Source organism: Cyprinus carpio, chromosome B19 (genome assembly GCF_018340385.1).
Source record: "Cyprinus carpio isolate SPL01 chromosome B19, ASM1834038v1, whole genome shotgun sequence".
NCBI lineage: Eukaryota > Metazoa > Chordata > Actinopteri > Cypriniformes > Cyprinidae > Cyprinus > Cyprinus carpio.
In genome coordinates this window covers 1,579,287-1,596,748 of record NC_056615.1, presented here as the reverse complement: position 1 = coordinate 1,596,748, position 17,462 = coordinate 1,579,287, and the positions used below count along the sequence as shown (strand labels likewise).

At 36.6% G+C, this 17,462-nt stretch overlaps 1 protein-coding gene across 1 annotated transcript in view; it reads left to right on the top strand.

Moving 5' to 3' along the window:
* Positions 1 to 17,462, top strand: part of LOC109111109 (retinoic acid receptor beta-like) — a 201,871-nt gene that overhangs the window by 84,231 nt on the left and 100,178 nt on the right. Inside the window, exon 2 of the mRNA XM_042744848.1 lies at positions 8,534 to 8,938. Coding sequence (XP_042600782.1) covers positions 8,761 to 8,938 — 178 coding nt within the window. The 5' untranslated portion in view covers positions 8,534 to 8,760. The remainder of the gene's footprint in view (positions 1 to 8,533; positions 8,939 to 17,462) is intronic.

The window sequence follows — 17,462 nt, the reverse complement described above, 5'->3', positions numbered from 1 at the left end:
CATTTTATTTTATTTTCTTCTTCTTCTTTTTTACATTTTTAAGTGCTGCCTTTCTTGGCCAGGGACCATTTGAAAAAGAGACTATCGTCTCAATATGATTTCTCCTGGTTAAATAAAGGAATAATAATAATAATAATAATAAATACATGCAGAAAATGTATCATTGTGGTGTGGCTGACATCTGTATCTGTGTGTGTGTGTGTGTGTGTGTGTGTGTGGTGTGTGTGTGTGTAAAAAAGTTATTTTGATTGCAATCAGGCCGGCTCATCATGATAGCTATCTCATCATATAAAACAGCTAATATCTCCTCGCTGGAGAGCACTAATCTCTCTACATTACAACACCACATTCATTGCTAGAGAGATCTAACACAAGAAGTCAAGGGTCAAGAGCCCAACTAAAGCAAACACTGATCTCCATGATGTTGGCATCATTTTATCCAATAAAACATCAATGTCTGATCCTCTGTAATTCTCAATAACAGCAGGTGTTCATCATTGCACAATCATCATTTAATTAGTCACTTAATTATCTCATTAACTTGAACTCTTTGAGGAGTTGGGATTTGACTTGAGACTTGCTTGTGACTTGAAAGTCCCACCTCTGATATTTATAAATACTATAGTGCTTCGTTAAGGATAGAATCATTCATGTAGTTTAATTTGTAAATGAAAACACAACACACTCATTTATCATCACACACGGGCATAAATACAATCATGAAGTCAAAACATTACTGGCATAATTGTCAGGCGTTTACAGTATTTGCAAAATATATGGTAGCAAATAATAGCATAGACTAATTATACAAAACAATAATTAGGTAAACCGATACACAAACTGAAAAGGAAAATAAGCATATATACCAATAAATATAAAAACGTTATTATAATAACAACAACAACAACAACAACCTCAACAACAACAACAATAATAATAATATAATAAGTTAAATGTTTATGATAAAAATGTTTTATCCATATAGTCCTGGGTTGCTATGGTCACACAGGTTTGTTTACATATTAAACTCGCGGCCAAGTGAAAAGTATGTTGTTCCCTCAACATAAATCGTGGCCATGACATAAGGATGCCGTTACCTCGACAAAATGACCACAACATATTATCATGTTCCCACGAGTTAACATGTCGTGGCCACAACAAAATTAAGTGAACCAAGCATGTCCCATCACGGTCACTGTATAGATTTGCTTTTTTTACTGTTGAAAAAAAAAATTTAATTAAGCTCTTGATTAGAAAGCAGAATAAAACAGTAATTATATACTTCTATTTTTTTCTTTTTTTGCATGCCCCAGTTTTAGTTGACAGAATCAAGAATCTGTATTTATTATAATAAAGTATCTTGTACTAAATTTGTTAGTGTCTTATCGTTGTATGCTTTCCCTTTCTGTTTTCTTAACAAGTGAGGTTAATTATGTGTTTAAAATCACCCTCTCTGTTTCTGTCTTTTTTTCTTGCCTCCATAAGAAGGCAGCTACCTCCCAGGATCTTAAAATAACTGCAATCTCTCTTGTTATTATAACAGTCCCCAATCTCCCCTGAACAATTCTCCCTGCCTGCATTAAACCTCCCCACATTTGTCTTGATCTAATCATCAGTGTTCACAAGGGAAATCTGTTTCCCATTTCATACTCCTGAACAGATCCAGAGCGCAACTCTGAACTCGACTGAAACTCTTTTCATCTCTTCTCATTATTTTAGTGCCTCAGATGTAGCTTATGCTGATGCTTCTGGACCGTTATTCAGATGTTGGAGCTGATGGAGCTGTTAGGACATGTCTGCTGTTTGAGGAGCCTTATATGGGACAGTGGTTTGTCACTCGTAGTGTGATAATGATCCGATTTCTCACTACAGTCAGTGCAGATAACAATAGCAGGATATGATGTTCTGTTCTGTTCTACTGTAATTATGCTCCCTGCCCTGAGAAAACACTATATTCATGCTTAGATATCCATAACATACTGCTGGGGCACCACAGACACCACAGTCTTTGATAGTACTGCTGATATCCTATTTTTCACATATAATGGTTGTTTACTATTTCATAATCTTCCCTGCTGTTTGTCTCATTGCAATTAATCTTAGTCAACCTGATGTCCTAGTCCTGGCTTTAACTGATGATTTGTCAATAAATTTAACGTCAGGTGGTTTAACTGGCTGTTTTCAGGCACAGACTCTGTAATGTTTCTAACTTGCATACCAACATAGTCAATAGTACATAAGACCTATTAAAACCATGGTCTAACCATTTCTGTGTGATTTTTATGTAAAGATGAAGGGCAAAATTTGTAATGCTATATTATAAGGCTGTTGATTAGAATGCTTGCATTGCAGCATTGCAGAGTTGTGAAGCTAATGTGTCTAAATGTGTGACACAAGACACTGAAAAATTTAAATTTTATTATAAACAATGACTTTGCTGCTATGTTGTAAGGTTTAAGTGTACATTAATATCACTGGCATATCACTCAGTTCAATTACAATGTTTAATTAACTGACAGTCTTAGATTAAACATAAGCTCAGACATCTCACTTCTAAATGGAGCCCCTAAAGGGACATGGTGGTGAAAAAAAAATCGGGGTGAGAGGAAAACATTCAGCGTGGGAGGAAAAATAAATGTATATTTTTTTTGTGTCCTCTCAAATTTTTGCAAAGTACAAGAAAATGCAAATATCTTTGTGAGAGAACGTAAAAGTTTGCAAGGGAACGCAAATATCTTTGCAAGAGTTTTGCGAGGGAACACAAAGTTTCTCGAGTGAATGCAAAAGTTTTCCTCCCACCTTGAATTTTTTCCCCACAGCCCGATTTTTTTCCACCACCATGTGCCTTCAGGGGGTCCGTACTTCTAGACCCATTTCAGTAATGCATGTAAATGGTGCACTTATAGTTGGTTTATAGGCCATCACTTGATGTCCCAAACATGGCAGTAGCCAGCTTTGAGGTTTGAAGTCATATTAAAAAATAAAATGTAAAGTTCCCTGAATGACTAATTAGCCATTTAAAACTCCTATGAGTGTCTCCATGTAAAATTCAGTTTAGACCGATTGCCGAGATTGTATAGTGAGTGTGGTTTGAAAATGATGGAGAACGATTCATGTTGCTGCAAGCGGCGAAGTGAACGGGGCCTGAGAGACAGTTGTGAATTAGGGCACTGGTGTCATGTTGTCAGATCCACTTATTTTAAGTGCCTTTGTACTTGTTTTTCCACTTCAGTGGGAAGTTGCCGTTTAGGGTTAGTGATATCTTTGTTATTTCCAAAACAAAAGATTTGAACTTATTTCACTATTTTTGTGGGGGAGGAAAAAGTATCCACCCCTACCCTACAGTGAAGCATTAAATAGTGATAAATATAAACAAATTAAGAAATAGTCACTCAAGATGCATCCTCCAAAGATAGCATGAGCTGTTTTACAGTATGTTCCCAGAGCACTCGCTGGATGCATTAGCCAAATTTTGGTGTGGTAGTTTTCTTCCTGTAATTGGTTTGTTTGTGAAACATATAGGAGAGAGACGTCTTTGAGGGACTTCAGAGCTATAAAGCGACTATGCCTGCTCAATTAAGGCATGGGAGAGGGCAGTAAACATACCTGTTGCACTCGTGTGAAGAGCCCCTTAGAGAAATGACAGCAGAGGAGGCCTGGGCCATAATTACACATTTACCAGTTAATGTCTTTCACCCATCTTCCTCCTCATCCCCTAAACAGCTCTAACTCTTAGCTAATGGCTTGTGCTGCAATTGCAAACCAGATTCAGAAAGTTTTCCCAACAATGCCAAAACCCAATTGCATTCTCAAAATCTAATTGCATTCTTCAGTGTGATTAGTGAACTGTATTTCGGAGCTCTCTGCCCTGAATTCATGTCTTATATTCACCCATATTAGATTCAATGGAGAGCACTTTTGCAAAAGTCTCCTCTGAGCAGAAGACCCCAGCAACCTCATGAGTACCTCCTCCTGAAATTCAGAAGAGATCTCAACAATGTCTCTTACCTTCAGTCAGTAGTTGTATTATTTGTGTCTACTTATATATATGTTTTTCTAAAGTTACACACTGCTCACGTCTGAAAGGCAGATATCATTAGTTTGCAGTTTAAAACCATTTAAACTGGTCGTGAAATTTGAGTTTATTTGGGGAATCGTTAAAGAAACATTGGTAAATAAGTGTCAGCACTGTGAAATATGACAGCTTGTTGTGGAGCTAAAGGGGTTTATTTATTCACACTTAAACTCAATTTCACCTCACACTAAACCCCTCTGTCCCTCCTCTCTTGATTTAGAGTATTTGGCAGACACTCAGATAGTAGGCATGAGCTTATAGCTGTTCTCTTATCAGTACTGGATAACACAACCATGTCAAAGAAGAGAGTGCTCTCTCTCTCTCTCTCTCTCTCTCTCTCTCTCTCTCTCTCTCTTTCTTTAAGGCATTTCTTGTATCATGCATTCCCCTCACAGAGCAGCTCTCAACGCTTCACGTGAGGTGATTGGATATAGCAAATATGAAAATGTCCATGTCTGCAGCGTCTGAGAGAGAAATCAAACCCTGTTCCACTCACTTAACTCATTCACTCTCCCAGTCGCCCGCTGGGAATTACTTCACTGAGTCGAGCGTCTCTTATCAACTCCTCAAGGTTCAAATGACAACTACACACGTATTTCACATGCAGTTACACACAGTCACCCATAAACATGCAGGGGAGATGGAGGTGTAAATTGCTGTCATTTATGGATATTGTATTCACTATTCTGTTTTTGAAAAACAGTTATCATCATATAATAAAACTAAAACTAAGGTCAAAATTAAACCATACTCTCTCCATAGGCTCTGATTTGGTTCTGTGTTGTTGGCATGGCAGTTAGTGTTTACCTTGTTTGTTTGTTTTTTGTCCACAATGTCTGAGATTCAATATCCAGTTGATTCCTATGATATAGTTATAGGTAACAAGAAATTGTTAGCTATAATTACTAATATAAATGGAAAACATACTGTAACACTTTACTTAAACCCTTTATGTATAATGATTGTACAAATAGTTTTATGCCTTGTAATACACCTTATAATGGATTGTACAATCTCATGAATATGAATGATGAGAGGTCGCATTTACTCACAACCTACCTTTTTAGCAAAGCCTTTAAATGATTTTTAACATTTCTTCTTGTAATCTGTAGCACTTTGGGATTCTGTGTGAATATAAAGTGTGTTATAAATAAAATGTATTACTATTATTATTATTATGAATAACTGTAACCACAGTTAATAAATTATAACACTTATCAATTCATTATTACATTTTGAATTATTTTATAATTATTTATGATAAGAGGTAACACTTTATTTTAAGGTGTCCTTGTTACACGTTGCATGTACTTACTCTTATAATAACAATAAATTATGCATAATTACATGAAAGTAACCCTGAACCAAACCCTAATCCTAACCCTAACCATATAGTAAGTACATGTAGTTAATAAATATTACTCAGTGCTTAAAAGTGTAATTACACTGTAACAAGGACACCTTCAATTAAAGTGTAACCCGACAAGATATAATGCATTACAATGCACATTATGAAGAATTATCATGCATTATACCCTTTAATTACCCTTTATGGTGCATTGTACATTAAGTCTTTAAGTAAAGTGTTACCAACAATACTTATGCTGATATTAACTAAATTAAACTAAAATACTATTAAAATTAAATACAATTAGAAAACTATATTAACCTCTGGTTAAAAGGGTTTGGTTTGGTTTAGAAATATTCTTTGTAATATGGTTGTGATTTGTTTAACCAAGGGCAGAAACATTATTACAGAAGTGGTGCACAGGGGACATGCATTGAATACTGAAGAGCAAAGCCTGTCTCGCTGTCTCTGCGCGGTTAGACTGGGGTATTATCTAGGGGCTGTTAATTATGAAGTGTGGTTACACATCACTTTAACTGCACCCTGACTGCAGATTACTGCATTATGGCTGCTATTATCCTGACACAGTTTATAACTCTGTTAAACAGGATTTAGTATCAGGGCCGAGCCAGCGTCAGTTACCTCTCCTCCCTTTTCATTTGTCGTGTCTCTTTGCTGGAGGAGAAGACATCCCCTGTGAAAGAGGAACCAGGGCCCAATTCATAAAAAACCCTTCAGTGGTTCAACAGTGGGGTAAAAAAAAAGTCCTGGAGGAAAATGATTTCTTGTACCAAACATCTAAACTGTTACCCTTACTTTAGTGTTTATATTAATAATTAGAACACACATTGCACTCAGCAATGCCCAGCTACTGTCACAGAGCACCACTCACATAGTTTTCCATTAATAACTCATATAGTTTTTCCATTATATTTGTCCTCATTTGATGTTAATGTTCTCACAGACACCCTAGGCTGCAGGACACATTGTGCATAAACATTTTTGCACATTTGTTAGTCCACATTTAAGGAAATTGCATATACCTTGCCCTTTAAAATATTTTTTCTTATTCTGCTGCGCCTTTTTTGAACTCAGTCAGTGAACTGAGAAACAAGTTCAGACTCAGACTAAAGACAGATGAACCAGTGTTATGCGTATGCATGAACCTGAATGGGCAAAATTAAAGTTTTTTTGGTTTCTCATTTTTATGTAAAAATGTTAATTGAGTTGATTAAGATAAACTTATTGACTGCTTTAGACATGTAAAACATCCAGATTTTACATCATTATTTGGTGCTTTAATAATAGGATTGTATAGCATTGTTATGTTCTTGTGTAATTACATAAACAAACTAGTGTATTGAACCAGTTCGTTCAAATGTTCAGTTTCTTGCACAGACTGATTGTTTCACTTCACAAGACCTCAATGTAATGACAAGAAACACAATTTAAATTTTGTGTTCTTTGATATGCTTTTTTGTTGTTGTTGTTCTCAAAAATGGGCATCTGCTGTCTCATCTGCTGATTAATTTTATGAATCACCAAGGATCATCTAAAAATCTTCTTTACCGTTCTACGGAAGAAAAAAGTCACCTATATCTTGGATGACCTGAAGATGAGTAACGGACAGCATGCCACTGATGCTGATGATAGCCAGAGTTTAGGTTCATGTTGTTTTGCATTCCTTTATTATCTTAGATGAGTAGGAATTGGTTTGGAAAGTAGGATGAAAATTAGGAAATGAAATGGTCTGTGCAAATATAGAGAGGGGAATCATTGCCATATACTGTACCAATCACTCTATATATGAAAATAATTCAATCCCAGAAAGAGGTAAATGTGAAGAAGTCTGAGAGAACTTGTACAACATGTAGAATAAATGTAGAATATGTAGATCTTCTGAAACAACTTTGCACCCAAAAGCAGAGCAGTCTAGTACTGTAATTACAGTGAGCACAGATTACTGTAGCGCATGTTGCATTGGATCTGCTAAATAACAAGTAACTCGCTCTTTCTTGTCTGATGTTAACTTGTTTCATGCTATCCCAGATTTCTCATTTGTACACCAGTGCATGATGAAATCCAGATGATCAATCTTTCAAGCGTAAGCGAACATTAAATGAAGCACATGCATGCTGGAACATTGATCTCAAAATCAATTTACAGTTGTGAGTAACATTTCAGATGAATGAGGGATTGGAGAACATTTACATTAGTGAGTGGACATATTTCCTGCATAGGCTTTCATTTTGTTTCATTTCCATTGGTCACAGATGCTATTTCTGACACATTACAAGTAGTATTGCTTTTGCCAAGACCAAGGGATAATTTATCAGGTTTATTTTGCTAGTTTTAAAAACAAGCTGGCCTAAATACAAGGTTCATATAGCACCTTTCTAGACCTCAAGGTCACTTTACAAGAAACAGTAAACAATCATACAGCAAAAAACAGCTAGTATACAGTAGAAATAACATTGCAATGTCAGACACCAGAACTAAAGCAAAGACAGGACAAAACAAAAAAAGAAAAATATAAAGATTATACAATTATACAATTAAAGGAAAGAAACATTACAGTAACATAGTGAGAAAAGGTTAGTTTTCAGCTGAGTTTGGTCTGAAAAGTCTGAAGTTTCACAAAGTGATTGGGAAAGATTGTTCGATAGCTTTGGAGCAGAGCTACTAAATGTTCTCTCCACAATTTACTCATGTAAATGATTAATTTACTGAAGCGAATGTCTGAATAAATCGTGCAAACCCAACCTACTTTGTATTTATTTTATTTATTTATTTTTGAATGGTCTTATATAATTAATCTTAATTAAAATTTATATATATATATAATATAAATTATATATATTACTTCTCTTAAATATAACCCGTTTTTTCAGTGTGTATTATGGTCATTAATTTTTATGGTTATCTGTTTTATTTTAATTTTGGTTGTCTAGCAGGAGAGTGGCCTGATTTTCTGAACAATGACAGACAGTGGATGGGACTGAAGGGGTGTGTGAATATTCTGTTTAGTGCCGCAGAAATGACTCACTTCACTTAAAATGTCATTCAAACATTACCCTCAAATACTGACCAGAAATCTTGATGTGTTTCAGATTAATGTACTACTAGAAGCAATGCCACTGTGTGACAGCAGGCCCAGTCATGTGCTGTGATTGGTGTACTTGGGAGGAGAATATCATGCCGTTCTGCCCCCTGGCACGCTAAGAGCCTTCTGGAGGTTTTCTCTGATGGAGATGAGGAAATATGTCGCATCTGCCTTGAAGAGAATGAACCCTGATCCTTTCTCTCACCTCTATTTAACCTTCATCCTCCTCGAGGAATGAAGACGGTGAGCCGAACCCTGGCTTCCAGCTGCAGTTCCACGCTCGTCCAGATGAGGCGCTACAGAGCAGGAGTTTATCCCTTCCTGTTCCCATCAGTCATCAGCTCCCTGAACCTGCCCTCCCCAACGCAGACTCGAAACACCTCCAGCAGTGGAGGAATCCCATCTCCTGTGGGTAAGACCGGCCACATTCGTTCAGTGCATGCTCTACCATCATTCACAAACATCTAAATCTGCATGTGTGCAAGCACCTGAACGTTCTTGTAAGAGTCCTTCAAGGAAAGGAAGGTTCTGTATTACAGGACTGACTGGCTGCTCGATGTCTCTTTACTCTCATATTACAAATCATTAGCATTGTAACTGTCTTAGCCTTGTGCATTATTAGTGTGTGCAGCGTATGGTGATCGTCTCATCTTGGATTAGTGCCTGAATGTCTGGAGGCTTCGGAGAACCTCCTGCCTCTCTGATGTGTACAGTTTAGACTGCAGGACCACAAGACACACAGGCCATGCACACACTTCCACTAAATTTGGTTGTCAGTTCACTTTTTAGTGTTTAATCCTGTTCTGTACACACACAGTACAGTAATTTACAGGAGTGACAACCGTATTCTACAACCAAACTGACGCCCAAAAAATCAGGTAGTGACAACTGCATTTGCAGAAATTCTATGCAGTGTGTAGGGAACCGAATTCAACAGCTAGTTGTTAATGATGTTTTTAAATGCATATCAGAGTTGTGGGAAGTTCATCTTGACTCATTGGTGTTGCCAGATCCTTGTTATAAAAAAGCAAATAAGAACAAGCCTATGATAAACTTAAAGGGATAGTTTTTCCAAAATTTCTGTCATTAATTACTCACCCTCACATTGTTTCAAACTCATAAGACCTCCGTTCATCTTCAGAACACAGATAAAGATATTTTTGATGAAATCTGAGAGCCTTCTAATCCTGCATAGGCAATAATGCAACTGAAATGTTCCCAGGCCCAGAAATGTGGTAAGGACATCTGTAAAATATTTTTTGTGGCATCAGTCCAACTATGATTTTAAGAAGCTATAAAAATATAACAACTTTTTTCAACAATTATTCTCCTCCAAGTGACTTACAGTATTCCGCTACTATCGAGTAATTATCTTGATAATGTCTGAAGATGTGTCTTGGAGGAGAAAAAAATTATTAATAAAGTCATTATTTTGTTCTTACTATGTTTCTGGGCCTGGGAACATTTCAGTTACATTGCTTTCTGTAGAGGGTCAGAAAGCTCTCGGATTTCATCAAAAAATATATTTTTATATAAATTTATGTTCTGAAGAACAAAGGTCTTACAGGTTTAGAACAACATGAGGGTGAGTAATTACTGACAGAATATTCATTTTTGGGGCGAACTATCCCTTTAAATCTTGGAATCGTTATCTTGGAAATAAGCAATATAACAAATATTGCATCATGCAACCTGCAACCTGCCTAGTTTATTATATCCTTAAAATGGATGCCTTTATGAGCTGAGCATAAACAAGTCCAAAGATGATAAATATGTGTGTCATTTTAATAAGTGGACATGGCAACCCTTCAAGAGCTTGCTCTGTGAGGCAGCCTTCCAAACATAAACGAAACAAGATGGCTCTGTTGACAGTTGTTTTAGTTAAAATCACTGAACAAGCCTTGGATGGCTGTAATGTTACTTTCATCAAAAACAGCAGATACCAAACACATGAGATGGCAAAACATTGCTAGTGTAGTTACAATGGTGTCAGTCATCAAAATTCAAGAGTGATTTCTCTTCCATACACACAAAACGATAATTTAGGGGATCCTCTCCTGTATTTAAATGAATAAAAAGAAATGATTGCATGTCCCATGTGTTTGGAAATTTGCCATTAGGGTTACTGCTTTCCCACCATCAGACCCAAATGCCAGGACTATGATACAAGGGTCCATAGACATGGGAGGACTGCCATAGAGGGACGCTCCTATTTCAGTGTTCAGTAAAAGTGGTCACTCTCACATTTCTCTCAAATTTGAATTTCAAACATTTTAGACACAGCAATTCAAACTAAACAAAGTTAATTCTGTCAAAAGATGTGATTTGTGTACACAAACTGGGAACAAATGGCATCATTTCTAGATAATCACCCTGATGTGAAATAAAGAAGGAACAAGAGAGTGAGGAAAAGAAATCATGAATACAACTCAAGTGTGACAGTTAAAAAACCACTAAGACTGACATACTTAATTTTATGGCACTCCATTTCTCTCTCAATGAGGCATTGCTGCAGTGAAGGACAGATCAATTATTGATAAAGTCACTCAATCTAGAAGTGGAATTTACTGCTTTTAGAGATCTAACTCATAATTACAGTTAGGGATCTAATGTGGCCGTTTGGAGGCTTAACCAGTGCTGTATTCACCAGTGATTGTGAAATGATTACTGTCGCTGCTTGACATTCAGCTCAATAGTGTATTGGGATGTTTTGCATTGGGTATTTTATTCTCTAAATTAGTGAGAACTAGTTATCACAGCATGTATGCAAAAGAATCTAATTAAGATGTGTAGTGTGGAGTGTAACACGGATATACAGAGAAAAAGAGATCAAGCTAAAGTACATATGAGATGTTCTCATTATAAATATGTTGGGGTTTTTTTTCTAAATAATTCGGATCCAGACACAGCAGAGGATTTTCACACGGATATTGGCATATGCTGAGAAAAGTTGCCTTGTGAAAAATACACTTTAGTATACTTTTAGAGTAGTTTTAACGGCAGTACTATATGTTAAATTAATGTTTTCAATTGTTTTATTGCAATTAAATGGAAATGTGTTATAGTTTAAATCTATATTAAATGCAATTGGCTGAACTAGAGCTTTTTAAACTAAATATAGTACTTTTAAAGTGCATCTTTTTACTGTATATGATTTCATGATTGTTTGTTGTCTTTTAAATGTGGTTGACATTTACTGTTGAATAAACCGACAAGTGTGTGACGATTGTCTAAAACCCATACAGAATCATGCAGTTAATTGAAAGATGCCGCTAGCACCAGCCACCGAGGCATTCCATCACCAATGCCGCAAAAAAGACATGCTTGTTGAAAAGAGTGGGTGATGAGGGTGATGGTTTGAACTGATGTGCTTCAAGCCAACAAATGGCTCTCACAATCAGTCATTTGATGGTGGGTTTGGTTGTGACTGAGTATTCCTCTGGTAAAAAAGTAATATATTTTAAATACATTTATTTCATACTAAGTACAGATCAAATCGATTAACACATTTGCTGACATATCGCTCAAGACTTACTGATATAGGTTTTTTTTAAGTATACCAGTTTTGAGTTGTGTGAGTTTTGAGATGTGTTTTTATTGAGTACATGAATATGTAAATGTATTTGTAGTATACAGTACATAGTATTACATAAATGGATTTCAGATACATTTTAGTATATCTATTTTGCACTAGGGTCATATTTGCTGAATTTAAAATAAGAATAAAAAATGCTCCAATATCACAGTCTGGAATTTTTGTGGACATGGTGTCTGCTGTCATTGATGAGTTTCAGCTTATTCCCTCTGTGAACCATTTTTGTTCTTCCTCTCTGTGCCATGCCTTAGAGGAACAGAAGAGTGATGCAGCAACCTTAGTGCTTTCTTCTATGAAATGGGGCCTGCAAATTCGCTATATGTGCCCTCCCATGCACACTGACCTAAAGTTGACAGCTAAGGCTTCTCAGCCCGGGTCCTGCTGAGGGCCATTTCTGATGTGTTGGCCCAGAAATGGAGGTCAGGCCCCCCATAGAAATGCACTGAAAACCTCTGAAGAAGAGTATATGCTGGTCTCCGGATTCTGTTCATGGAGTTCTGCTGCACTGTGTGTTTAAGCAGTAACAGATCCATTGCACACGCTTTGTCTTGCTCGTGTTCCACATATTTGGTTTACAGAACACAGGGGACGTGTCTCGATTCATGAAGAGTTCAGAAGGACAAGGTCCATCTTCTCTCGGTTGCCCTGTTCTGACCGTCTCACTAGAGAAAAGCCCCCCTTCAAGGTGTCTCCATGCTTTGAAGTGGCATTTCTTTATGTCTTTGTGCAGCATGGTGTGAATCCAGTTCACTGACCTGTACTGTAGGTTCAATGTTGGATTTTCTACAAGAGCATTTTTCTGTTGGGCTCACTTAAAGTGTATGTCCCGGTTATTGCTGCTGAGCCTGTTCGTGTTATAAGCATCTCTTTGGGGAGACACTTTCTTATGTCTTGGTTTAAGACAATTGGAGAATTCCTGTCAGTGAGTCCTTTGTTTTGGACCTAACCTGGCTTCCTCTTTCCTTTCACTTTTTCTCTTTCCTCTGTCATTTGATTTGCAAATTGCATTGAGATAATTGAACTTGTGAAAATCCTGTGAAAAGCTGTGAAAATCCACTGAACAATGATAAATGTGACCATGCCTTTTAAACTTTAAGAACATGATACAATACTGATCAGTTATTTGTTGGCTTCATTGGCATTGCTGCAAAGCAAAGATTGTTGCATTGGGTTACGAATGCTATACTTAAAAGCCTATGAGATACGTGCTTTGACTTTGCGCTTCCAAGGTTTTATCTGTTTGATCAGATGTCGACCCTTTGCTATGACATTTGAATTTAGCTCAACTTCATCCTCTTTCTCTGGATCATATTTGAGAAGTTTCCTATGGATTGATTGAAAATAAATCTGGCAAATTCAATTTATTAGACATGATTTGAAAAGACATAAACCCCTGTAAGAGATATAAATGCACATCAGAGCAAAAATCAAGCCACAGGGCCAAAAGAAAACCCTGCAGATCTCAGAAACATGATTGTGTCAAGGCACAGATCTGGGTGGTGGTGGTGGTGGGGGGGGGTTATCTGCTGCATTTAAACTTCTTAAGAGCAGAGTGGTCTCCATAAACAGGGGCGTAGGCAGCGGAGGCCCTGACGGTGATGAAAGGCCCCCCACCCCCAGTTTATTATATGCATATAAAATTTGTTAAATAATTATTGTTTGATCTATTACAACTAGAGAACTATTATAACATCTCAAATGTTTTTGCAGTGTTTTTGCATAATTCTTGATGAGTTTCATTGACAGCAGTGTTAGCCAATTGTTATCCAGACTGTTGAAACTTGAAACTTGCTTGGAAGGAAAAAAACACCTAAAGGACTCTCAGATTCTTTAAAAGATGAACCTCAATTCCAAGCATCATGCATGAGGAAACCAAGCACAGCTCATCACCTGTACAATACAATTCTAACACTGAAGCATCGTGGTGCTGGCATCATGCTGTTAGGGGTGATTTTAGTGGCAGGGACTGGGGATCTAGGAAGGCTGAATGTAACAAATACAGAGATATAATTAATGAGAACCTGCAGGGGAACTTAGGTAAGGGTCTGAATACTTATTCAGTGTGATATTTCAGTTAATTTAGACATCTGCAAATGGTTTTTGTTTTGTTTATGGGGTGAGGAGTGTAGATTGATGTGGGAAAAGGCTGCAACATAAACATTTTGGAAAAACAAGAAAGGGTCTGAATACTTTCTGAATGCACTGTGTGTTTGATACAACAGCTGTTAGGATATGATTATGAATATATAAACAATCATGCATGAATGTGGCTTTTTCTTAGACATCTCTAGGGGAAAGAATACACAGTTAGAAATGCAGGCAATCTGTATTTTTTTATTCAGTTGTCATTTGTACTCAATTTTATTATATTAAATTAAATTACATTTGTAAAATGTTAATTTAAACCATTGAAGTTAAGTTGGGCCTACATGAATCATTTATGTTCCATTGACTGAAACTGGGCAGTGGATTTCTAGTTCCCAGCATGTTTTACATAGGGATAGACCAGGGGTGCGTTTCCCAAAACCATAGTTGCTAAATAAGTTAGCAACTTTGTTGGTAACAATGCAATTTCCCAGGTTAGCAACTATGGTTTTGGGAAACGCACCCCAGGAGAATAAATGTTGAAATTAAGTGCTGTTTAATGTGTTTTTGGTAAAGGGAAATACATATTAAAGTTTGTTGTTTAGTTATTTTTGACATTTAAAAGAGTTTATGTTTATGTTGATTTTTGAGGTTAACATTATGGTGAAGTATAGACTTTGTGGTTAGGCTATAGGCTACATGAGCTGTAACTGTGCTAATGTCATGAGAACATTTTTACTTGATCATTACTTACATGCTGGAAGAATTGTACTTAGCATGTGAACAAGTGTTCTGTTGGCTGTTACATTCTCATAAGAATAAATAAAAGAAATCAGTTTAAAGGCCAGCGCGTGATTTACACAGTCTATGGTGTCAGCATTTCTACCTTTTACAATCAAACGATCATAGAACATTTTACATGTGTGTATGACAGCTATTGACAACCTTAGCGCAACTATGCACAAAGGCACCAGTCTGAACAGCAACAACACTGGTTGGATCAACAAGAGTGAACTATGTTCAGGGAACATTCACAGAATATGTCAAATGAAATTGGTGTGATCTCATTAAATTACATTTAACTTAATTTAAGTTCAAATAAATCAGTTTAAATGCGTGTAAATATGCGTCATAATTTTATTAAGTTAGACCAACAAGCTATTTATTTATTTATTTATTTATTTATTTATTTATTTTTGAGTGTAGCAGCATTATCAAATGAGTCAGAATAACAGAATAAAAGGAAAATAAATTCTGAGGAAAGAACTGAATGGCTTTGCATGTATCAGAAGCTGATCTCTCTTTGCAGTCTTCATTATATTGATCGAAGCTGTGCTCTGGAGCTGCCCTCTTGCAGTTCTGATCAATCACACATACACATTACATTCACACTGTTTTAATGAAGTAAGTGAAGTCAAATGCATAAAGATGACACTTTAGCTTCCAAAATCTAGTGAGTTACTTTGTTTTCTCTCGTCTATAAAGGAAGCAATTCAGCACCGCAAAAATTATTTGAACACCACCTATACAGTAGGGAGGTCACTTTATTCAAAAGTTACATTCAGCATATATGTGGTCTACACCAGATGCACTGAGTTGCCTCTATTCATATGCAGTATTGTATTTCTGATGTACTGCACATGCTTGTACTACCTCCAATAACAGGGAAAGGGATTTGGAGCATTAGTTTTCATACAGTACTTTTAGCATAGTCTGCAAAGGATGTGTCTGTGTGGAAACAGTGTTTTTGCAAACACAGGAATTTTTTAAGACTTTAGTATAGGGACCAATTCTCACTATAAACTAGTTGTTCATTAGCATTCCTATTAATAACATATTGGCTGTGAATTAGTATTTATAAAGCACATATTCTGCATGACAATATTCTCTACATCCCTAATCCCAATACATAAATTTAACAACTACCTTACTAACTATTAATAAGCAGTAAATAAGTAGTTTATTGAGGCAAAAGTTGTAGTTAATGGTTTGCTAATAATTGGACGTTAAAATAAAGTGTGACCAGGTATTTTGCTAACAGGGTATCTTAAAAGGCAGCATAATTTACTAGGTTTTAGAGCTGAATGTATACCAACATAACCTGCTGACATATGCTTATGTAAAACTATTTTTGTGTAGTGCTGTTGAAAAATAACTAAAAGCAGATAAAATATCAGATCCTTTATTTTGTTGTACTAGCACAAAAAAAAACCCTGCCTGCCTTTGTGAGTCGATGTAAAAGAGAAAAATACTTTTTAATGTATCCATTTTCTTCCAATCAAAATAACTTTAACACAAAACATGACATTATCAGCCCATAATTGCTTAAATAATGTAAATGAATGAAACAAGTTACTCTCTGCTTTTTCACTGGTGCTTTGTGATTTCAGTTCTAGTGTCCAGTGAATGATGGCAGACAGAGCGATTCCTCACCACTGACATGTATCCTGCAGTCTTCTGCAGATGCTGTCAGGCTGTCGAAACAGTTTCCTGTGGGCTGGAGCTGAGTACTTGTTATTTTCTTACCTGCATCAGGCTGTCTGGAAGAGTTGAGGTGTACCTGTCAGTCTCACCCCTCAATGACCTTGCAGTATCTTATCCCACTTTCATCCGCTGTCAAACACTCTCTGTAGGTTCTCATTTTGGACACATCCTTTGAATTGTAGTGTGTGTGTGTGTGTGTGTGTTTGAGAAAGAGAGAGAGAGAGAGAGAGAGAGAGAGAGCACAGGATGTGTGATTGTGTCATTTAATATTCAGCAGATTGTTGTGGTTTTTGCAAATAAAATGTCAACATGATCCCAATTTACTTTTTGCATCCTCATTGCATGGGTGGCTGCATTCTCTCTCGCTTATGTTTGTGGTTTGTTGTCTAAGGGTTTTTGGAGTGAGTGAAGTTTTAGTGATGCATGATATAATTGCAGTTAATAAAAGTCTAAAGCTGTGGTCCAATTGACAGTGTCCCTATGACAGTGTTCACTCCTACCTATTGCTTGAGCATGGGATATTCATTGAGGTTCACGCCACTTGATAAAATGTGTTCATTCTTGGAACCAAAGACTTCAGGTGTTCAAAGACATGCACTCACATTCCTTATGAATAGGAGAAATTGTAACGTGCAATATGACAGAATTAGTTAGTCAATAAAAGAGCCTTCTCAATAAAAGAGCCATAGAAGCAGTCAGTATCCTCATACACGCACTGCACATTCTAGCCTGAAAAATAAGCTCTTTTAACACTATTTGAGAATAGGAAACA